Source organism: Hyla sarda, chromosome 2, assembly GCF_029499605.1.
Source record: "Hyla sarda isolate aHylSar1 chromosome 2, aHylSar1.hap1, whole genome shotgun sequence".
Taxonomy (NCBI): Eukaryota; Metazoa; Chordata; class Amphibia; order Anura; family Hylidae; genus Hyla; species Hyla sarda.
The window spans coordinates 12,668,655-12,693,961 of record NC_079190.1 but is presented as its reverse complement, the minus strand read 5'-3'; the positions used below and the strand labels follow the sequence as shown (position 1 = coordinate 12,693,961).

General features: G+C 47.6%; 1 protein-coding gene across 2 annotated transcripts in view; it reads right to left on the bottom strand.

Moving 5' to 3' along the window:
* Positions 1-24,982, bottom strand: part of THAP12 (THAP domain containing 12) — a 67,736-nt gene extending 42,754 nt beyond the window's left edge. Inside the window, exon 1 of one of the 2 annotated variants that reach the window (XM_056561177.1) lies at positions 24,756-24,982. Coding sequence is in view for 1 of the 2 variants with exons in the window: in XM_056561176.1 (XP_056417151.1) it covers positions 4,281-4,369 (89 nt within the window). In the remaining variant the exon portion in view is untranslated. Of the gene's footprint in view, positions 1-4,280; positions 5,214-24,755 lie in introns of those variants that run through there. The other variant, XM_056561176.1, reaches the window with a different exon arrangement.
* Positions 24,983-25,307: the final 325 nt, after the last annotated feature.

Here is a 25,307-nt window from a genome sequence, read left to right as displayed (position 1 = left end):
GGTAACATGATATTGGTGGGGGGGGGGAGCAGAACAGCGCTGGTGTGGTAACATGATTTGGTGGGGGGGCAGAACAGCGCTGGTGGGTAACATGATTTGGTGGGGGGGGGAGCAGAACAGCGCTGGCGGGTAACATGATTTGGTGGGGGGGGGGAGCAGAACAGCGCTGGTGGGTAACATGATTTGGTGGGGGGGGGCAGAACAGCGCTGGTGGGTAACATGATTTTGGTGGGGGGGGAGCAGAACAGCGCTGGTGGGGGTACATGATTTGGTGGGGGGGGGGAGGCAGAACAGCGCTGGCGGGGTAACATGATTTGGTGGGGGGGGGGAGCAGAACCAGCGCTGGCGGGTAACATGATTTGGTTGGGGGGGGGGGGAGCGCAGAACAGTGCTGGTGGGTAACATGATTTGGTGGGGGGGGGGAGCAGAACAGTGCTGGTGGGTAACATGATTTGGTGGTGGGGGGGGGGGGAGCAGAACAGCGCTGGTGGGTAACATGATCTGGTGGTGGGGGGGGGGGGAGCAGAACCAGCGCTGGTGGGTAACATGATTTGGTGGTGGGGGGGGGGGGAGCAGAACAGCGCTGGTGGGTAACATGATTTGGTGGGGGGGGGGGCAGAACAGTGCTGGTGGGTAACATGATTTGGTGGGGGGGGGGGGGAGCAGAACAGTGCTGGTGGGTAACATGATTTGGTGGTGGGGGGGGGGGAGCAGAACAGCGGCTGGTGGGTAACATGATTTGGTGGGGGGGGGGGAGCAGAACAGTGCTGGTGGGTAACATGATTTGGTGGGGGGGGGGGGAGCAGAACAGTGCTGGTGGGTAACATGATTTGGTGGGGGGGGGGGGGAGCAGAACAGCGCTGGTGGGTCACATATGATTAGTTCCCCGATGTGGGGACAGCGCTGGGCTGATAATTCATTCCCAAGGGGGAGGGGCCCCAACCGGTATTGGGGAAAGATTCATATCATGCAGCCAAAAAATTTCGGTATGAACCGGTTATACCGCCCAGCCCTAACCTCGTGCCACGCCTATCCGACCGTCAGTGGCTTTGATCAAAAGCCTTTTTTAGGGTCATGAAAGCCGCCAAATATTGGTCACAAACATTTCTCTACCCCCCACCTGCAGAGTACAAAGGCTGCAGGTTATTGCCCCAGATTTCAGGACAGTTTCTTTCTACTTGTCTCTACAACTTGTCAACAGCTTTTAAAGTGCCAGTGCCCAAATAAAGGGGTCCGACCAAGAATACAGGAGTCTTGTAGTGAAATATAACTTATCCCCTATACAAAAGGATAGGGGATAAGTCATAGGTCGTGGGGGGGGGGTCCGAGCGCTGGGACCCCCGCATGGAGCAGCGGCCAATACGCCCCCTCCATGTATCCCATAGAGATATATAGAGAATGCTTGTCACCTGCAGACTGTCGAGTCCCTGTTCAGAAGATTGCGGGGGTCCCAGTGCTCGGACCCCCCACGACCTATAACGTATCCCCTATCCTCTGATTAGGGGGATAAGCTTTTTTCACTGCCCTACTCTTTAAAAAGTTATCCCCTCTCCACTGAATAGGTGACAGGAATCTGATCGGTAGGGGTCCGACTACTACGGCGACTGATAACGGACGCCAACTGCCCCCCTAGTGAATTCGGTAGCAATACACTACTCCATTCTTTGTCTATGGGACTCTTAAAGGGGTACTCCGGTGGAAAACATTTTTTTTTTTAAATCAACTGGTGCCAGAAAGTTAAACAGATTTGTAAATTACATCTATTAAAAAATCTTAATCCTTCCAGTACTTATTAGCAGCTGTATGCTACAGAGGAAATTCTTTTCTCTTTGAATTTCTTTTTTGTCTTGTCCACAGTGCTCTATGCTGACACCTGATGCCCGTATCAGGAACTGTCCAGAGCAGGAGAAAATCCCCATAGCAAACCTATGCTGCTCTGGACAGTTCCTGACACGGACAGAGGTGTCAGCAGAGAGCACTGTGGACAAGACAAAAAAGAAATTCATAAAAGAAAAGAATTTCCTCTGTAGCATACAGCTGCTAAAAAGTAGTAAAAGGATTAAGATTTTATTTTTTATTTTATTTTTTATTTAATAGAAGTAATTTACAAATTTGTTAAACTTTCTGGCATCTGTTCATTTAAAAAAAAAAAAATAAATAAATAAAATAAATAAATAAAAAAAAGTGTTTTCCACCAGAGTACCCCTTTAAGAGTCCCATAGACAAAGAATGGAGTAGTGTATTGCTGCCTTTTAGGGTATGTTCACACTACGGAATATGAATGGAATCTCCGCTCGCAGAATTCCGCGAGAGGAGATTCCATTCTGGCGGCCGCCGCCGCAATAATTCGGCGGTGGGACCACGCAGCACTGCGCCGCCACCATCGACGGCTATGCGGTACTCGCGGACTTCCGCGCAGAAAATGAACATGTTCTTTCTTTGCGCGGAACAATTTCAGCGCCGGAATTGTCCGCCGCTGAAATTCCCGCAGTGTGAGCGCGTCTCGCGGAAACCCATTCACACTGATGTTTATGTTCACAGCGCGCAATTCTGTTCGCAGAATTCCAGGGGAATTACGTAGTGTGAACAACATCCCCTAATGATACAGTTCAGCAGAGAGTCAGACAGCGCCGAACATATTGTTGTGGTGGAGACCGGTACTGCGGATCAGTTGCATTTCACTGAGCACTGTGCCCTTCATTTACAGATAAATAAAAAGGAGGCCTCTCTAGATCAGCGGTCTCCAAACTGTGGACCTCCAGAGGCTGCAAAAACTACACCTCCCAGCATGCCCGACAACTCCAAAAACTACACCTCCCAGCATGCCCGACAACTCCAAAAACTACACCTCCCAGCATGCCCGACAACTCCAAAAACTACACCTCCCAGCATGCCCGACAACTCCAAAAACTACACCTCCCAGCATGCCCGACAACTCCAAAAACTACACCTCCCAGCATGCCCGACAACTCCAAAAACTACACCTCCCAGCATGCCCGACAACTCCAAAAACTACACCTCCCAGCATGCCCGACAACTCCAAAACCTACAACTCCAGCAGCACAAAGCTGTTGGTTGTCCGGGCATGCTGGGAGTTGTAGTTTTGTAACATCCGGCGATCCACAGTTTGGAGACAACTGGTGTAGAGCACTGACATTATTGCTGCTGTTGCAAAACTACAACTCCCAGCATGCCTGGACACTTGTTGCCTGTCTGGGCATACTGGGAGTTGTAATTTTGCAACAGCTGGAGGCACCCTGATTGGGAAACACTGATCTGGAGTAGGTCTTGTTGCAGAACTACAACTCTCAGCATGCCCAGACAGCCAACGGCTGTCTGGGCATGCTGGGAGTTATAGTTCTGCAACATCCGGAGGTCTGCAGTTCGGAGACCAATAGTGTAGAGTGCAGACATTACTGCAGAACTACAAATCCCAGAATGCCTAGACAGCCGTTGGCTGTCTGAGCATGCTGAGAGTTGTAGTTCTACAACAAGACCACTGCTCTAGATTAGTGTTTCCCAGCCAGGGTGCCTCCAGCTGTTGCAAAACTAAACCTCCCAGCATGCCCAGCAACTCCAAAAACTACAACTCCCAGCATGCAGCACAAAGCTGTTGGTTGTCCGGGCATGCTGGGAGTTGTAGTTTTGTAACATCCGTCGATCCACAGTTTGGAGACAACTGGTGTAGAGCACTGACATTATTGCTGCTGTTGCAAAACTACAACTCCCAGCATGCCTGGACACTTGTTGCCTCTCTGGGCATGCTGGGAGTTGTAGTTCTGTAACATCCAGAGGTCTACAGTTTGTTGACCAATAGTGTAGAGTGCGGACATTATTGCTGAACTACAATTCCCAGAATGCCCAGACAGCCGCATGCTGAGAGTTGTAGTTCTGCAACAAGACCACTGCTCTAGATCAGTGTTTCCCAACCAGGGTGCCTCCTGCTGTTGCAAAACTACAACTCCCAGCATGCCCGGACAGCCAACGGCTGTCCGGTCATGCTGGGAGTTGTAGTTTTGCAACAGCTGGAGGCACCCTGGTTGGGAAACACTGATCTAGATGATTGGGGGGTCTCAAAGGGGATGGAAGAGTGGGGGGGGGGGTCCACCTTACTGCACATAGGGGGGCGCCCTAACATATAGAGACCCCCTTAATGTGATCTGGATGGGGGAGGGTTAGAGGGGGCACCACATGTAGCAGTATAAGGAGGCGGGGGTCCTAATAGAGGGGGTATAAAAACGACCCCCCACACATGACAGGCAGGACGCGGCAGCTCTCACCGGATGGGGTCCCGGGGGAACCTGAAGAACGCCAGGTCGGACTGTGTGCTCTTCCGGGTGCAGTTCGGGGCTGCGCAAAAATTCGGCATTTTCGTTTCGTTATGTAACAGGATTTTCTGTATAGGGAAAGGGGGAGGAGGAGGGGGGAATCACCGGGATGACCCCGAATCCTCCCCTCACCAGGGGGCGCGCTGACTACCGGGAGACAGACAGGCCCGCCGCGGCTCCACACTGCTGTGCGCGGCCTGGAGGAGTCACACACGCATCCCAGCAGGCACCGCGCGGCCGCTCTAGCCACACCCACCGCTCTATGGTCAGCGCGAAGCGAGATATTACCAAAACCATAGATACGTGCGGGCGGAGGGATAGAGCGGCGTGTGGCGGGAGGACCTGCGGATGGCTTTTTACTGTCATCTGTACTGACATATACAGTGTGTGGAGGGGATGGTGTATCTAAGTGTGTTATGTGTGATACTATCTGCTGAGGAGCTGGTTTTTATCTAAGCCTGTCAAGTGTGATACTGTCTGCCAAGCGGCTGTATCTAATCCAGTCATGTATCTGCAGAACCGTGTATCTAAGCCTGCCAAGTGGGATACTGTCTAAACCAGTCGTGTGTCTGCAGAACCGTGTATCTAAGCCTGCCAAGTGTGATACTGTCTAAACCAGTCTTATGTGTCTGCAGAACCGTGTATCTAAGCCTGTGTTGTGTGATACTGTATGATAAGCGGCTATATCTAAACCAGTCATGTGTCTGCAGAACCGTGTATCTAAGCCTGCCAAGTGGGATACTGTCTAAACCAGTCGTGTGCCTGCAGAACCGTGTATCTAAGCCTGCCAAGTGGGATACTGTCTAAACCAGTCATGTGTCTGCAGAACCGTGTATCTAAGCCTGTCAAGTGTGATACTGTATGACAAGCAGCTATATCTAAACCAGTCATGTATGTGTGCAGAACCGTGTATCTAAGCCTGTCATGTGTGATACTGTATGATAAGCAGCTATATCTAAACCAGTCATGTGTATGTACAGAACCGTGTATCTAAGCCTGTCATGTGTGATACTGCATGATAAGCGGCTATATCTAAACCAGCCGTGTGTCTGCTGAACCTGTATCTAAGCCTGGTATGTGTGATACTGTCTAAACCAGTCGTGTGTCTGCAGAACCATGTATCTAAGCCTGTCAGGCGTGATACTGTGTGGTGAGCCGCTGTATCTAAGCCTATGTGGTTATACAGGTTGGGCCATTTATATGGATACACCTTAATAAAATGGGAATGGTGGTTGATATTAAAGGGGTACTCCGGTGAAAACCTTTTTTCTTTTAAATCAACTGGTGTTAGAAAGTTAAACATCTTTGTAAATTATTTCTATTAAAAAATCTTAATCCTTCCTGTACTTATTAGCTGCTGAATACTACAGAGGAAATTCTATTCTTTTTGGAATTCTCTCTGATGACATCACGAGCACAGTGCTCTCTGCTGACGTTATTATAATAATAATAACGCTTTATTTATTGTTGTCCTTAGTGGGATTTGAACCCAAGTCCCCAGCACTGCAAGGCAGCAGTGCTAACCACTGAGCCACCATGCTGCCCTTAGCATACATCTGCTATGCATGGTTTCTAAAATGGACAGAGATGTCAGCAGAGAGCACTGTGCTCGTGATGTCATCAGTGTTCCAAAAAGAAAGGAATTTCCTCTGTAGCATTCAGCAGCTAATAAGTACTGGAAGGATTAAGATTTTTTAATAGAAGTAATTTACAAATATGTTTAACTTTCTGCCACCAGTTGATTTAAAAGAAAAAAGGTTTTCACTGGAGTACCCCTTTAACTTCCTGTTTGTGGCACATTAGTATATGTGAGGGGGGAAACTTTTCAAGATGGGTGGTGACCATGGCGGCCATTTTGAATCCAACTTTTGTTTTTTCAATAGGAAGAGGGTCATGTGACACATCAAACTTATTGGGAATTTCACAAGAAAAACAATGATGTGCTTGGTTTTAACGTAACTTTATTCTTTCATGAGTTATTTACAAGTTTCTGACCACTTATAAAATGTGTTCAATGTGCTGCCCATTGTGTTGGATTGTCAATGCAACCCTCTTCTCTATATACTGCTATATACTACTATATACATCGCAGGAGAAATGCTAGCACAGGCTTCCAGTATACGTATACACTGCTATATACTACTATATACACCGCAGGAGAAATGCTAGCACAGGCTTCCAGTATCCGTATACACTGCTATATACTACTATATACACTGCAGGAGAAATGCTAGCACAGGCTTCCAGTATCCGTATACACTGCTATATACTACTATATACACTGCAGGAGAAATGCTAGCACAGGCTTCCAGTATCCGTATACACTGCTATATACTACTATATACACCGCAGGAGAAATGCCAGCACAGGCTTCCAGTATCCGTATATACTGCTATATACTACTATATACACCGCAGGAGAAATACTAGCACAGGCTTCCAGTATCCGTATACACTGCTATATACTACTATATACACTGCAGGAGAAATGCTAGCACTGGCTTCCAGAATCCGTATACACTGCTATATACTACTATATACACTGCAGGAGAAATGCTAGCACAGGCTTCCAGTATCAGTATACACTGTTATATACTACTATATACACCGCAGGAGAAATGCTAGCACAGGCTTCCAGTATCCGTATACACTGCTATATACTACTATATACACCACAGGAGAAATGCTAGCACAGGCTTCCAGTATCCATATACACTGCTATATACTACTATATACACCGCAGGAGAAATGCTAGCACTGGCTTCCAGTATCCGTATACACTGCTATATACTACTATATATACTGCAGGAGAAATGCTAGCACAGGCTTCCAGTATCCGTATACACTGCTATATACTACTATATACACTGCAGGAGAAATGCTAGCACAGGCTTCCAGTATCCGTATACACTGCTATATACTACTATATACACCGCAGGAGAAATGCTAGCACAGGCTTCCAGTATCCGTATACACTGCTATATACTACTGTATACACCGCAGGAGAAATGCTAGCACAGGCTTCCAGTATCTGTATACACTGCTATATACTACTATATACACCGCAGGAGAAATTCTAGCACAGGCTTCCAGTATCCGTATACACTGCTATATACTACTATATACACCGCAGGAGAAATGCTAGCACAGGCTTCCAGTATCCGTATATACTGCTATATACTACTATATACACCGCAGGAGAAATACTAGCACAGGCTTCCAGTATCCGTATACACTGCTATATACTACTATATACACTGCAGGAGAAATGCTAGCACTGGCTTCCAGAATCCGTATACACTGCTATATACTACTATATACACTGCAGGAGAAATGCTAGCACAGGCTTCCAGTATCAGTATACACTGTTATATACTACTATATACACCGCAGGAGAAATGCTAGCACAGGCTTCCAGTATCCGTATACACTGCTATATACTACTATATACACCACAGGAGAAATGCTAGCACAGGCTTCCAGTATCCATATACACTGCTATATACTACTATATACACCGCAGGAGAAATGCTAGCACTGGCTTCCAGTATCCGTATACACTGCTATATACTACTATATATACTGCAGGAGAAATGCTAGCACAGGCTTCCAGTATCCGTATACACTGCTATATACTACTATATACACTGCAGGAGAAATGCTAGCACAGGCTTCCAGTATCCGTATACACTGCTATATACTACTATATACACCGCAGGAGAAATGCTAGCACAGGCTTCCAGTATCCGTATACACTGCTATATACTACTGTATACACCGCAGGAGAAATGCTAGCACAGGCTTCCAGTATCTGTATACACTGCTATATACTACTATATACACCGCAGGAGAAATTCTAGCACAGGCTTCCAGTATCCGTATACACTGCTATATACTACTATATACACCGCAGGAGAAATGCTAGCACAGGCTTCCAGTATCCGTATACACTGCTATATACTACTATATACACCGCAGGAGAAATGCTAGCACAGGCTTCCAGTATCCGTATACACTGCTGTATACTACTATATACACCGCAGGAGAAATGCTAGCACAGGCTTCCAGTATCCGTAGTTTCAGGTGCTGCACATCTCGTATCTTCACAGCATAGACAATTGCCTTCAGATGACCCCAAAGATAAAAGTCTAAGGGGGTCAGATCGGGAAACCTTGGGGGCCATTCAACTGGCCCACGACGACCAATCCACTTTCCAGGAAACTGTTCATCTAGGAATGCTGGGACCTGACACCCATAATGTGGTGGTCACCATCTTGTTGGAAAAACTCAGGGAACGTGCAGCTTCAGTGCATAAAGAGGGAAACATCATCATCAATTTCACATATCCAGTGGCCTTGAGGTTTCCATTGATGAAGAATGGCCCCACTATCTTTGTACCCCATATACCACACCATACCATAAATTGTTGTGTTCCAACAGTCTTGGAGGGATCTATCCAATGTGGGTTAGTGTCAGACCAATAGCGCTGGTTTTGTTTGTTAACTTCACCATTCACATAAAAGTTTCCTCATCACTGAACAAAACCGGAAACTGAGGGTCCTGTTCAAATTTTTCTTTTGCCCATTCTGCAGCACCTGAAACTACGGATACTGGAAGCCTGTGCTAGCATTTCTCCTGCGGTGTATATAGTAGTATATAACAGTGTATACGGATACTGGAAGCCTGTGCTAGCATTTCTCCTGCGGTGTATATAGTAGTATATAGCAGTGTATACGGATACTGGAAGCCTGCGCTAGCATTTTTCCTGCGGTGTATATAGTAGTATATAGCAGTGTATACGGATACTGGAAGCCTGTGCTAGCATTTCTCCTGCTGTGTATATAGCAGTGTATACGGATACTGGAAGCCTGTGCTAGCATTTCTCCTGCGGTGTATATAGTAGTATATAGCAGTGTATACGGATACTGGAAGCCTGTGCTAGCATTTCTCCTGCGGTGTATATAGTAGTATGTAGCAGTGTATACGCATACTGGAAGCCTGTGCTAGTATTTCTCCTGCGGTGTATATAGTAGTATATAGCAGTGTATACTGATACTGGAAGCCTGTGCTAGCATTTCTCCTGCGATGTATATAGTAGTATATAGCAGTGTATACGGATACTGGAAGCCTGTGCTAGCATTTCTCCTGCGGTGTATATAGTAGTATATAGCAGTGTATACGGATACTGGAAGCCTGTGCTAGCATTTCTCCTGCAGTGTATATAGTAGTATATAGCAGTGTATACGGATACCGGAAACCTGTGCTGGCATTTCTCCTGCGATGTATATAGTAGTATATAGCAGTGTATACAGATACTGGAAGCCTGTGCTAGCATTTCTCCTGCAGTGTATATAGTAGTATATAGCAGTGTATACGGATACTGGAAGCCTGTGCTAGCATTTCTCCTGCGGTGTATATAGTAGTATATAGCAGTGTATACAGATTCTGGAAGCCTGTGCTAGCATTTCTCCTGTGGTGTATATAGTAGTATATAGCAGTGTATACGGATACTGGAAGCCTGTGCTGGCATTTCTCCTGCGGTGTATATAGTAGTATATAGCAGTGTATATGGATACTGGAAGCCTGTGCTAGCATTTCTCCTGCGGTGTATATAGTAGTATATAGCAGTGTATACTGATACTGGAAGCCTGTGCTAGCATTTCTCCTGCGGTGTATATAGTAGTATATAGCAGTGTATACTGGAAGCCTGTGCTAGCATTTCTCCTGCGGTGTATATAGTAGTATATAGCAGTGTATACTGATACTGGAAGCCTGTGCTAGCATTTCTCCTGCGATGTATATAGTAGTATATAGCAGTGTATACGGATACTGGAAGCCTGTGCTAGCATTTCTCCTGCGGTGTATATAGTAGTATATAGCAGTGTATACGGATACTGGAAGCCTGTGCTAGCATTTCTCCTGCAGTGTATATAGTAGTATATAGCAGTGTATACGGATACCGGAAGCCTGTGCTGGCATTTCTCCTGCGATGTATATAGTAGTATATAGCAGTGTAGACAGATACTGGAAGCCTGTGCTAGCATTTCTCCTGCAGTGTATATAGTAGTATATAGCAGTGCATACGGATACTGGAAGCCTGTGCTAGCATTTCTCCTGCGGTGTATATAGTAGTATATAGCAGTGTATACGGATTCTGGAAGCCTGTGCTAGCATTTCTCCTGTGGTGTATATAGTAGTATATAGCAGTGTATACGGATACTGGAAGCCTGTGCTGGCATTTCTCCTGCGGTGTATATAGTAGTATATAGCAGTGTATATGGATACTGGAAGCCTGTGCTAGCATTTCTCCTGCGGTGTATATAGTAGTATATAGCAGTGTATACTGATACTGGAAGCCTGTGCTAGCATTTCTCCTGCGGTGTATATAGTAGTATATAGCAGTGTATACGGATTCTGGAAGCCTGTGCTAGCATTTCTCCTGCGGTGTATATAGTAGTATATAGCAGTGTATACGGATACTGGAAGCCTGTGCTAGCATTTCTCCTGCGGTGTATATAGTAGTATATAGCAGTGTATATGGATACTGGAAGCCTGTGCTAGCATTTCTCCTGCGGTGTATATAGTAGTATATAGCAGTGTATACTGATACTGGAAGCCTGTGCTAGCATTTCTCCTGCGGTGTATATAGTAGTATATAGCAGTGTATACGGATACTGGAAGCCTGTGCTAGCATTTCTTCTGTGGTGTATATAGTAGTATATAGCAGTGTATACGGATACTGGAAGCCTGTGCTAGCATTTCTCCTGCGGTGTATATAGTAGTATATAGCAGTGTATACGGATACTGGAAGCCTGTGCTAGCATTTCTCCTGCGGTGTATATAGTAGTATATAGCAGTGTATACGGATACTGGAAGCCTGTGCTAGCATTTCTCCTGCGGTGTATAAAGTAGTATATAGCAGTGTATATGGATACTGGAAGCCTGTGCTAGCATTTCTCCTGCGGTGTATATAGTAGTATATAGCAGTGTATACGGATACTGGAAGCCTGTGCTAGCATTTCTCCTGCGGTGTATATAGTAGTATATAGCACTGTATACGGATACTGGAAGCCTGTGCTAGCATTTCTCCTGCGGTGTATATAGTAGTATATAGCAGTGTATACGGATACTGGAAGCCTGTGCTAGCATTTCTCCTGCGGTGTATATAGTAGTATATAGCAGTGTATATGGATACTGGAAGCCTGTGCTAGCATTTCTCCTGCGGTGTATATAGTAGTATATAGCAGTGTATACGGATACTGGAAGCCTGTGCTAGCATTTCTCCTGCGGTGTATATAGTAGTATATAGCAGTGTATACGGATACTGGAAGCCTGTGCTAGCATTTCTCCTGCGGTGTATATAGTAGTATATAGCAGTATATAGAGAAGAGGGTTGCATTGACAATCCAACACAATGGGCAGCACATTGAACACATTTTATAAGTGGTCAGAAACTTGTAAATAACTCATGAAAGAATAAAGTTACCTTAAAACCAAACACATCATTGTTTTTCTTGTGAAATTCCCAATAAGTTTGATGTGTCACATGACCCTCTTCCTATTGAAAAAAAAAAAGTTGGATTCAAAATGTCCGACTTCAAAATGGCCGCCATGGTCACCGCCCATCTTGAAAAGTTTCCCCCCTCACATATACTAATGTGCCACAAACAGGAAGTTAATCTCACCAACCATTCCCATTTTATTAAGGTGTCTCCATAGAAATGGCCCAACCTGTACTATAATCTATATATATATATATATATATATATATATATAAAACTCAATGTATGTATGTATGTGTGTGTATGTGTGTGTGTGTATGTGTGTGTGTGTGTGTATGTATGTGTGTGTGTGTATGTGTGTGTGTGTATGTGTGTGTGTGTGTGTATGTATGTGTGTGTGTGTATGTGTGTGTGTGTATGTGTGTGTGTGTGTGTATGTTCCACAAAAACGTCCAAACGACTAAAGATATTAACATGAAACTTGGCCACATGTTACTTATATGTCAACAACAAACATAGGATAGGTGATTTAACCCTTACTCACCCCCATTTGCCAGGGGCGGGGTTCATGTTTAAAGTCCCATACAAGTCTATGGGAAATATATGTTACTGCATAACTTCCAAACGTCTGGAGATATTTCCATAATACTTGGTCACATGTTACTTATATGTCCACTTAAAATATAGGATAGTTAATTTAACCCTTAACATCCCCCATTTGTGAGGTTCGGGTTTTTTGTTTAAAGTCCCATGAAAATCAATGGGAAATGTATGTTCCCATATAACTTCTGTACGGCTGGAGATATTTCAATACCTGGTAAACATATTACAGGTCGGGATAGGAGGTAGAGTTAGGAGGTCGGTGTTACGCCGAGCGCTCCGGGTCCCCGCTCCTCCCCGGAGCGCTCGCTACACTTCCCTCACTGCAGCGCCCCGGTCGGTTCCACGGACCCGGGGCGCTGCGTTACCACCTCCGGCCGGGATGCGATTCGCGATGCGGGTAGCGCCCGCTCGCGATGCGCACCCCGGCTCCCGTACCTTACTCGCTCCCCGTCAGTTCTGTCCCGGCGCGCGCGGCCCCGCTCCCTAGGGCGCGCGCGCGCCGGGTCTTTGCGATTTAAAGGGCCACTGCACCGCTGATTGGTGCAGTGGTTCCAATTAGTGTTTACACCTGTGCACTTCCCTATATCACCTCACTTCCCCTTCACTCCCTCGCCGGATCTTGTTGCCCTAGTGCCAGTGAAAGCGTTCCTTGTGTGTTCCTTGCCTGTGATTCCAGACCTTCTGCCGTTGCCCCTGACTACGATCCTTGCTGCCTGCCCCGACCTTCTGCTACGTCCGACCTTGCTTCTGTCTACTCCCTTGTACCGCGCCTATCTTCAGCAGCCAGAGAGGTTGAGCCGTTGCTAGGGGATACGACCTGGTCACTACCGCCGCAGCAAGACCATCCCGCTTTGCGGCGGGCTCTGGTGAAAACCAGTAGTGACTTAGAACCGATCCTCTAGCACGGTCCACGCCAATCCCTCTCTGGCACAGAGGATCCACTACCTGCCAGCCGGCATCGTGACAGTAGATCCGGCCATGGATCCCGCTGAAGTTCCTCTGCCAGTTGTCGCTGACCTCACCACGGTGGTCGCCCAGCAGTCACAACAGATTGCGCAACAAGGCCAACAGCTGTCTCAACTGACTGTTATGCTACAACAGTTACTACCACAGCTCCAGCAATCATCTCCTCCGCCAGCTCCTGTACCTCCTCCGCAGCGAGTGGCCGCTTCTGGAATACGACTATCCTTGCCGGATAAATTTGATGGGGACTCTAAGTTTTGCCGTGGCTTTCTTTCCCAATGTTCATTACACTTGGAGATGATGTCGGACCAGTTCCCCACTGAAAGGTCTAAGGTGGCTTTCGTAGTCAGCCTGCTGTCTGGAAAAGCCCTGGCTTGGGCCACACCGCTCTGGGACCGCAATGACCCCGTCACTGCCTCTGTACACTCCTTCTTCTCGGAAATTCGAAGTGTCTTTGAGGAACCTGCCCGAGCCTCTTCTGCTGAGACTGCCCTGTTGAACCTGGTCCAGGGTAATTCTTCCGTTGGCGAGTATGCCGTACAGTTCCGTACCCTTGCTTCAGAATTATCCTGGAATAATGAGGCACTCTGCGCGACCTTTAAAAAAGGCCTATCCAGCAACATTAAAGATGTTCTGGCCGCACGAGAAATCCCTGCTAACCTACATGAACTCATCCATCTTGCCACTCGCATTGACATGCGTTTTTCCGAACGGCGTCAGGAGCTCCGCCAGGATATGGACTCTGTTCGCACGAGGCGTTTCTTCTCCCCGGCTCCTCTCTCCTCTGGTCCCCTGCAATCTGTTCCTGTGCCTCCCGCCGTGGAGGCTATGCAGGTCGACCGGTCTCGCCTGACACCCCAAGAGAGGACACGACGCCGCATGGAGAATCTCTGCCTGTACTGTGCTAGTACCGAACACTTCCTGAAGGATTGTCCTATCCGTCCTCCCCGCCTGGAAAGACGTCCGCTGACTCCGCACAAAGGTGAGACAGTCCTTGATGTCTACTCTGCTTCTCCACGTCTTACTGTGCCTGTGCGGATGTCTGCCTCTGCCTTCTCCTTCTCTGCTGTGGCCTTCTTGGACTCTGGATCTGCAGGAAATTTCATCTTAGCCTCTCTCGTCAACAAGTTCAACATCCCGGTGACCAGTCTCGCCAGACCCCTCTACATCAATTGTGTAAACAATGAAAGATTGGACTGTACTATACGTTTCCGCACGGAGCCCCTTCTAATGTGCATCGGATCTCATCACGAGAGGATTGAACTGTTGGTCCTCCCCAATTGCACTTCTGAAATCCTTCTTGGACTTCCCTGGCTTCAACTCCATTCCCCAATCCTGGATTGGTCCACTGGGGAGATCAAGAGTTGGGGGCCCTCTTGTTCCAAGGACTGCTTAAAACCGGTTCCCAGTAAACCTTGCCGTGTCCCTGTGCTTCCTCATGTAACCGGTCTCCCTAAGGCCTATATGGACTTTGCGGACGTTTTTTGCAAAAAACAAGCTGAGACTCTACCTCCTCACAGGCCTTATGATTGTCCCATTGACCTCCTCCCGGGCACTACTCCACCCCGGGGCAGAATCTATCCTCTGTCCGTCCCAGAGACTCTTGCCATGTCTGAATACGTCCAAGAAAATTTAAAAAAGGGCTTTATCCGTAAATCCTCCTCTCCTGCCGGAGCCGGATTTTTCTTTGTGTCCAAAAAAGATGGCTCTCTACGTCCTTGCATTGACTACCGCGGTCTTAATAAAATCACGGTTAAGAACCGCTACCCCCTACCCCTCATCTCTGAACTCTTTGATCGTCTCCAAGGTGCCCATATTTTTACCAAACTGGACTTAAGAGGTGCTTATAATCTCATCCGCATCAGAGAGGGGGATGAATGGAAAACGGCATTTAACACCAGAGATGGACACTTTGAGTATCTGGTCATGCCCTTTGGTCTATGCAACGCCCCTGCCGTCTTCCAAGACTTTGTTAATGAAATTTTTCGTGATCTACTATACTCCTGTGTTGTTGTATATCTGGACGATATCCTGATTTTTTCTGCCAATCTAGAAGAACACCGCCAGCATGTCCGTATGGTTCTTCAGAGACTTCGTGATAATCAACTCTATGCCAAAATAGAGAAATGTCTGTTTGAATGCCAATCTCTTCCTTTTCTAGGATACTTGGTCTCTGGCCAGGGACTACAAATGGACCCAGATAAACTCTCTGCCGTCTTAGATTGGCCACGCCCCTCCGGACTCCGTGCCATCCAACGTTTTTTGGGGTTCGCCAATTATTACAGGCAATTTATTCCACATTTTTCTACCATTGTGGCTCCTATTGTGGCTTTAACAAAAAAAAAATGCCGATCCCAAGTCCTGGCCTCCTCAAGCGGAAGACGCCTTTAAACGACTCAAGTCTGCCTTTTCTTCGGCTCCCGTGCTCTCCAGACCTGACCCATCTAAACCCTTCCTATTGGAGGTTGATGCCTCCTCAGTGGGAGCTGGAGCTGTCCTTCTACAAAAAAACTCTTCCGGGCATGCTGTTACTTGTGGTTTTTTTTCCAGGACCTTCTCTCCGGCGGAGAGGAACTACTCCATCGGGGATCGAGAGCTTCTAGCCATTAAATTAGCACTTGAGGAATGGAGGCATCTGCTGGAGGGATCAAGATTTCCAGTTATTATTTACACCGATCACAAGAACCTCTCCTACCTCCAGTCTGCCCAACGGCTGAATCCTCGTCAGGCCAGGTGGTCTCTGTTCTTTGCCCGATTTAATTTTGAAATTCACTTTCGGCCTGCTGATAAAAACATTAGGGCCGATGCTCTCTCTCGTTCCTCAGATGCCTCTGAAATTGAACTCTCTCCTCAACACATCATTCCTCCTGACTGCCTGATTTCCACTTCTCCAGCCTCCATCAGGCAAACTCCTCCAGGAAAGACCTTTGTTTCTCCACGCCAACGCCTTGGGATCCTCAAATGGGGTCACTCCTCCCATCTCGCAGGTCATGCGGGCATCAAGAAATCTGTGCAACTCATCTCTCGCTTCTATTGGTGGCCGACTCTAGAGACTGATGTGGTGGACTTTGTGCGAGCCTGCACTATCTGTGCCCGGGATAAGACTCCTCGCCAGAAGCCCGCTGGTTTTCTTCATCCTCTACCTGTCCCCGAACAACCTTGGTCTCTGATTGGTATGGATTTTATTACTGACTTACCCCCATCCCATGGCAACACTGTTATTTGGGTGGTCGTTGATCGATTCTCCAAAATGGCACATTTCATCCCTCTTCCTGGCCTTCCTTCAGCGCCTCAGTTGGCTAAACAATTTTTTGTACACATTTTTCGTCTTCACGGGTTGCCTACACAGATCGTCTCGGATAGAGGCGTCCAATTTGTGTCTAAATTCTGGAGGGCTCTCTGTAAACAACTCAAGATTAAATTAAATTTTTCTTCTGCATACCATCCTCAATCCAATGGACAAGTAGAGAGAATTAACCAGATCTTGGGTGACTATTTACGACATTTTGTTTCCTCCCGCCAGGATGACTGGGCAGATCTTCTACCTTGGGCCGAATTCTCGTATAATTTCAGAATCTCTGAATCTTCCTCCAAATCTCCGTTTTTCGTGGTGTACGGCCGTCACCCTCTTCCCCCCCTCCCTACCCCCTTGCCCTCTGGTCTGCCCGCTGTGGATGAAATTTCTCGTGATCTTTCCACCATATGGAAAGAGACCCAAAATTCTCTCTTACAGGCTTCTTCTCGCATGAAGAGATTCGCAGATAAGAAAAGAAGAGCTCCTCCCATTTTTTCCCCTGGAGACAAGGTATGGCTCTCCGCTAAATATGTCCGTTTCCGTGTCCCGAGCTATAAGTTGGGACCACGCTATCTTGGTCCTTTTAAAGTTTTGTGTCAAATTAATCCTGTCTCTTACAAACTTCTTCTTCCTCCTTCTCTTCGTATCCCTAATGCCTTTCACGTCTCTCTTCTTAAACCTCTCATCCTCAACCGTTTTTCTCCTAAATCTGTTCCTCCCACTCCTGTTTCCGGCTCCTCGGACATCTTCTCTGTCAAAGAGATTTTGGCCTCTAAAAAGGTCAGGGGAAGAACTTTTTTTTTAGTGGATTGGGAGGGTTGTGGTCCAGAAGAGAGGTCCTGGGAACCTGAGGACAATATCCTGGACAAAAGTCTGATCCTCAGGTTCTCAGGCCCCAAGAAGAGGGGGAGACCCAAGGGGGGGGGTACTGTTACGCCGAGCGCTCCGGGTCCCCGCTCCTCCCCGGAGCGCTCGCTACACTTCCCTCACTGCAGCGCCCCGGTCGGTTCCACGGACCCGGGGCGCTGCGTTACCACCTCCGGCCGGGATGCGATTCGCGATGCGGGTAGCGCCCGCTCGCGATGCGCACCCCGGCTCCCGTACCTTACTCGCTCCCCGTCAGTTCTGTCCCGGCGCGCGCGGCCCCGCTCCCTAGGGCGCGCGCGCGCCGGGTCTTTGCGATTTAAAGGGCCACTGCACCGCTGATTGGTGCAGTGGTTCCAATTAGTGTTTACACCTGTGCACTTCCCTATATCACCTCACTTCCCCTTCACTCCCTCGCCGGATCTTGTTGCCCTAGTGCCAGTGAAAGCGTTCCTTGTGTGTTCCTTGCCTGTGATTCCAGACCTTCTGCCGTTGCCCCTGACTACGATCCTTGCTGCCTGCCCCGACCTTCTGCTACGTCCGACCTTGCTTCTGTCTACTCCCTTGTACCGCGCCTATCTTCAGCAGCCAGAGAGGTTGAGCCGTTGCTAGGGGATACGACCTGGTCACTACCGCCGCAGCAAGACCATCCCGCTTTGCGGCGGGCTCTGGTGAAAACCAGTAGTGACTTAGAACCGATCCTCTAGCACGGTCCACGCCAATCCCTCTCTGGCACAGAGGATCCACTACCTGCCAGCCGGCATCGTGACAGTCGGGATATGAGGACGGGATAGGAGGACGGGATGGGAGGTCGGGATAGGAGGTGGAGATAGAAGGACGGGATAGGAGGATGGGATAGGAGGACGGGATAGGAGGTCGAGTTAGGAGGACGGGATAGGAGGTCGAGATAGGAGGAGGGGATAGGAGGATGAGATAGGAGGGTGGGATAGGAGGACTGGATAGGAGGTCGGGGTATGAGAACTGATATGGGGTTGGGATATGACAACAATAAATGGGGATGGGATATGAAGTCAAAAGCTTCCTCCTCTGTTGATTTTCCTCCTCAACAAGGATTAGGAAGGAAAAACCGGGCAACGCCGGGTACTCAGCTAGTACTCCTATATACAAGAATATAACTACTATAATACTGCTCCTATATACAAGAATATAACTACTATAATACTGCTCCTATATACAAGAATATAACTACTATAATACTGCTCCTATATACAAGAATATAACTACTATAATACTGCTCCTATATACAAGAATATAACTACTATAATACTGCTCCTATATACAAGAATATAACTACTATAATACTGCTCCTATATACAAGAATATAACTACTATAATACTGTCCCCTATATACAAGAATATAACTACTATAATACTGTTCCTTTATACAAGAATATAACTACTATAATACTGTCTCCTATATACAAGAATATTACTATATTTACTGCTTGTTACTGCCTGCGCTTCGGCCGCACATGTCGGCCGTGAGCGCATTGTTCCTACTCCCGGCGGGGCCGGGATGCGCATCGCGGGACCCGCCCGCATGCGAATCCCGGCCCGTCACTGCTGCCACTTCCGCTCCTGTGTCTCGACCCTGTTGCGCGCGCCCCCGTCTCCTAGGGCGCGCACGCGTGACGGAGCTCTGAGATTTAAAGGGCTAGTACGCCCTTAATTACTGTATGCACCTGACACTAATAAAGTCCCTGCACCTCCCACACTTCCCTGCCGGATCTTCAGTGCACTTTACCTAAGAGAAAGTGTTCCCATTGCCTGTTTTGCCTACCCGTGTTACCAGACTTACTTGCTACGTTTTGTGACTACAAACCTTTGCCGCCTGCCTTGACCTTCTGATACGTTGACTATGCCTCTGTCTCATCCTCCTGTACCTCACCTAGCCCAGTACCTGTGTGATCGAGCCGTATCGGGGGTAGTGACCTGGGTGTCGCCTGCCGCAGCAAATCCATCCTGCCTTGCGGCGGGCTCTGGTGAAGACCAGCGGCACCTTAGACTCCACTCCCTGATACAGTCCGAGTCATCAGCCACACAGGTAGAGGATCCACTACCTGCTCCGTGACCTCCACATCGAGGTACGTGACAGCAAGATCCGGCCATAGATCCAACTGGGGTTCCTCTGCCTGACAACTCGGATCTTGCACCTATCCGTGGCGCTTCAGTCCCAGCAGTTGGCACAGCAGCTCAACCAGCTAACCGCCATGATGCAAATGTTGCTTTCTGCTCAGCAGCAACTGCCACAGCCTCCGTCTCCTCCTCCTGCTCCAGTACAACCTTCCGCTGCTGCAGTTTCCTCCGGAACTAAACTCCGTTTGTCGCTTCCAGAGAAATATTAGAGGGATCCCAAGTCCTGTCGTGGTTTTGTGACACAGTGCTTCATGCACATTGAACTCATGGCGGACCAGCTCTCCACGGAACGTGCAAAGGTGGCTTTCGCCATTAGTCTCCTGTCTGGAAGGGCTTTGGCCTGGGCAACCCCACGGTGGGATCACAGTGATGTCGTCACCACTAATCTCCAGGTATTCCTGACCGAATTCCGCGCTGTCTTTGAGGAACCTGCTCGAGCCTCCTCTGCAGAGACAGCCCTGCTGAATCTTTCTCAGGGCAACTCCACTGTTGGCGAGTATGCCATCCGGTTCCGAACCCTGGTGTCGGAGTTGTCCTGGAATAATGAAGCTCTCTGTGCTACCTTCAAGAGAGGATTATCTAGCCAAATTAAGGATGTCCTCGCGGCCCGGGAATTGCCGTCTACCTTGAATGAACTGATACAATTGGCATCCCGGATAGATATCCGTTTCTCCGAGCGATGGGAGGAACTACGCCAAGAAAGGGATTCTGCACAACCTCGGCGCTTTCCTTATCTGGCACCAGTCTTCCACCAACCATCACAACCTTCTCCGTTGCCTCCCGCAGTGGAGGCTATGCAGGTGGATCGGTGTCACTTGACCCAGCAGTAATGGACTCGCCGACGAACCGAAAATCTTTGTCTTTACTGCACCAGTGCAGACCACTTCCTTAAGGATTGTCCTCTGCGTCCTCAGCCACAGGGAAACGCTCGCACCTAGGGTTTGTAGGAGAGGCCTCCCTAGGTGTGAATTCCTCCTCTCCACGTTTAAATTTGACGGTCCAGCTACTTCTTTCCTCCAAAGAGATCATCTCCATTCTGGCCTTCCTGGACTCTGGCTCTGCGGGAAACTTTATTGACGCCTCCCTGGTGCATAAGTATCGTCTCCGTGAAAATCATTTCTATGCCAAATTGGAAAAATGCACTTTTGAAAAGACCAGTCTTCCTTTCTTGGGCTATATTGTTACAAGTGAAGGTCTCCAAATGGATCCCGACAAGTTGTCTGCAGTTCTGGACTGGCCTCTACCATCTGGTTTGAAAGCGACCCAGCGCTTCCTTGGTTTTGCCAACTACTATCGGCAATTTATACCTCATTACTCCACTCTGCTATCTCCCATCGTCTCCCTAACCAAAAAGACGGCTAATCCTAGGGTGTGGACACCAGAGGCTGAAGAAGCTTTTAAACAGTTGAAGTCCGCCTTTGCTTCTGCTCCTGTTTTATCCAGACCTGATCCTTGCAAGCCATTCTTCTTGGAAGTGGATGCTTCCTCAGTAGGAGCCGGGGCAGTCTTAACACAAAAGTCTACCAAGGGGAGAACTTTAACCTGTGGATTTTTTTCTAAAACTTTCTCCCCTGCTGAGAGAAACTATACTATCGGAGATCGCGAGCTCCTAGCCATCAAGCTGGCCTTAGAAGAGGGGCATCACCTCCTGGAAGGTTCTGTACATCCCGTCACAATTTATTCTGACCACAAGAATCTACTTTATCTTCAGTCAGCCCATCGTCTTAACCCACGACAGGCCCGATGGACATTATTTTTCTCCAGGTTTAACTTCTTCATCCACTTCCGTCCTGCAGAAAAGAATGTCCGAGCTGACCCTCTCTCCAGGTCTTCAGATGTGCACGATGGTGAACCCCTTCCACAGCATATTATCCTGCCAGAGCGTCTCATTTCCTCAACACCAGCAAGTCTCCAACATCCACCTCCGGGAAAAGACCCTACAGCTCATCTCAAGACATTACTGGTGGCCTACTTTGAAAAAGGATGTCGTTGATTTTGTTCAGTCCTGCTCAATCTGTGCCCGGGACAAGACTCCCCGTTCCAAGCCAGCAGGTCTGCTTCTGTACTTACCAGTTCCTGAGCTTCCTTGGTCTGATATTGCCATGGATTTCATTACAGACTTTCCATCTTCCCAAGGAAATACTGTCATATGGGTGGTAATAGATCGATTTTCTAAGATGGCTCATTTTGTACATATCTTTCGTTTGCATGGACTCCCTTCCCATATAGTTTCCGACAGAGGGGTTCAGTTTGTCTCTAAATTCTGGCGGGCCCTATGTCCACGTCTACAAATCAAGTTCGATTTTTCCTCGGCTTACCATCCCCAATCCAATGGTCAGGTCGAGAGGGTGAATCAGGTTTTGGGAGACTATCTACGCCTTTTTATCTCTGCGCGTCAAGATGACTGGGTCTATCTGTTACCATGGGCTGAATTCTCCTACAACCACAAGAATTCCGATTCCTCAGGTGCTTCTCCCTTCTATGTGGTCTATGGACTTCACCCTCGTCCTCCTCATCCATTGTCTTCTTCCTCTGGAGTTCCTGCCATTGACGAACAAGTACGGAATTTTTCTTCCATCTGGCAAAAAACACGTCTTTCACTTCTACAGGCTACTTCTCGTATAAAAGTTCAGGCAGACAAGAAGAGACGTCCTCCTCCTGAATATTCTCCTGGTGACAAAGTCTGGCTATCTACTAAATATATCCGCTTTAAGATACCCAGTAATAAACTAGGTCCTGGTTATGTGGGTCCCTATAAAGTCAAGAAACGAGTCAATCCTGTGGCTTATTCCCTCCATCTTCCCTCCGCTCTCTGGATCTCAAACTCCTTCCATGTTTCTCTCCTAAAACCAGCCATCTTCAACCGTTTCTCTCCAAGGGACATCTCTCCTGCCCCAATCTCCGGAACCTCTGATGTGTATGTTGTAAAGGAAATCTTGGATTCTAAGTTCATCAGAGGAAAACGCTTTTTTCTGGTTGATTGGGAAGGTTTTGGACTGGAGGAGAGGTCTTGGGAAGCGCAGGACAATATTCTGGACAAAGATCTTCTCAAGAAATTCCTGAGCCGCAAAGGGAGGGGGAGACCAAAAGGGGGGGGGGGTACTGTTACTGCCTGTGCTCCGGCTGCACATGTCGGCTGTGAGCGCATTGTTCCTACTCCCGGCGGGGCCGGGATGCGCATCGCGGGACGCGCCCGCATGCGAATCCCGGCCCGTCACTCACCCAGTACTGCAGCTGCTTCCGCTCCTGTGTCTCGGCCCCGTCGCGCGCGCCCCCGTCTCCTAGAGCTCTGAGATTTAAAGGGCCAGTACGCCCTTAATTACTGTATGCACCTGACACTAACTAATAAAGTCCCTGCACCTCCCACACTTCCTTGCCAGATCTTCAGTGCACTGAAAGCGTTCACATTGCCTGTTTTGCCTACCCTTGTTACCAGATTTACTTGCTACGTTTTTTGACTACGAACCTTTGCCGCCTGCCTTGACCTTCTGCTACGTTGACTACGCCTCTGTCTCATCCTCCTGTACCTCGCCTAGCCCAGTACCTGTGTGGTCAAGCCGTATCAGGGTAGCGACCTGGGTGTCGCCTGCCGCAGCAAATCCATCCTTATAATATATCCTAATATAACTATTATAATACTGCTTCCTATATACAAGAATATAACTACTATAATACTGCTCCTATATACAAGAATATAACTACTATAATACTGCTCCTATATACAAGAATATAACTACTATAATACTGCTTCCTATATACAAGAATATAACTACTATAATACTGCTCCTATATACAAGAATATAACTACTATAATACTGCTCATATATACAAGAATATAACTACTATAATACTGCTCCTATACACAAGAATATAACTACTATAATATTGCCTCCTATATACAAGAATATAACTACTATAATACTGTTCCTATATACAAGAATATAACTACTATAATACTGCTCCTATATACAAGAATATAACTTCTATAATACCGTCTCCTATATACAAGAATATAACATATACACTGTGTATACCACACACCCTTGTATATGTTTTCAGCTGTATCTTCTCTATATACTGGCAGGTCGCTAGTGTAAGGTATATACAGCAGGACGATCAGTGTGGAGTGTGAGCGGCGTCTATAACTCCTCACCCCGGTCTATAATTTCCATCCAGATGGCGGTGGAATAACATTGTGCAGTATAATGATCTTTCCAGGGTCTCACCTTTTCACCACGCTGATCCCACTTTTTCTCAATCTGCAGAATCGTAAATCACATGATCTTGGGAGCAGCGTGCAATGTGCCGGTGCCATAAACACTCACAAAGCCGCTCTGGGTCCGGGCCAGGCCTGGGTATACGGCGCGGTGTGTCTCCACTATATGTAGCATTTAAGAACCCCCCACCCCCAATAACATAAAATCTTCATATATAAATCACTTAGCTCTCGACCTGTATAGTCATTGTTACAGCTGCTTCAGGGGGTCACCCCACTTTTTCAGACTCCTGAACCGAGAGGACTATCTTGCCAGGGTTAAACTCCTAGAGATCACTGAGATCACCATAAAACACTACAGCAATCTAAATTTGTTAAAGAGGTTATCCAGAATTTCGTAAAATACAGCTGCTTTCTTACAAAAAAAGCACCACCCCTGTCCTTAGGTTGTGTCTGGTATTACAACTTATTCACTTCACTGGAACCCAAGGAAAAGGGGTGGAGCTATTTCTGAGATAATGCCTCCATGTTTTCCTATTCCTGGATGAGATTTGCAACGAAAAATATCGTCATAAAATCTGTGTGGGAATTTCAATTCGGAAACTCTGCCGTCTATATTGCTGATTGACTTACTAAGGGAGGAGGAGAGGAGAAAAAAATCTGGAGTAGTTTTTTGGTGTGGATAGCCAAAATCGTGACCTTTTTGGATACGGTCTCACATATCGCTTACGCAGGCTATTTCACATTGTGCAAGGACGCCCTGCATCCTTAAGAGGTTAAGTAGTAGATTGAAGGTAAATATGGTATCCCGACTAGATGCATACGTACCGTAGTGTGACAGACTATGGTTCCCCCATCGTCGTTGATCCCGTTCCTGTTTCTATTGGTAGAAATTACTTCTCGTCCTTTTGGCTAACATCAGGTGTAGTATCTGTTCTTTTCAGTGGGTCGTCAATTACCCACTAATGGGGATGGGTGCTGTATGGAGGGGGCAGGTGTACCATGATGTTTCGGGACTGGATGTGCCCAGCTCAATGGCTGTCCCGATGAGACCTGTGCCCTCTGGAGGGGATCTAGAGCTGGGGTACTTTTAGTCCCTCGGGAAGTGGTGATCCTGAGGATGGCCCCACCCAGTGGCAGCACTGCACAATGGGGGAGATTTATCAAATTCTGTCCAGAGGAAAAGTTGCTGAGTTGCCCATAGCAACCAATCAGATCGCTGCTTTCATTTTTGAAAAGGCCTCTGCAAAATGAAAGAAGCGATCTGATTGGTTGCTATGGGCAACTCAGCAACTTTTCCTCTGGACAGGTTTTGATAACTCTCCCCCAATGTCTCTACACCGTTTGGCACTTGCCCTTCATCTACAACAGAGGGGATAT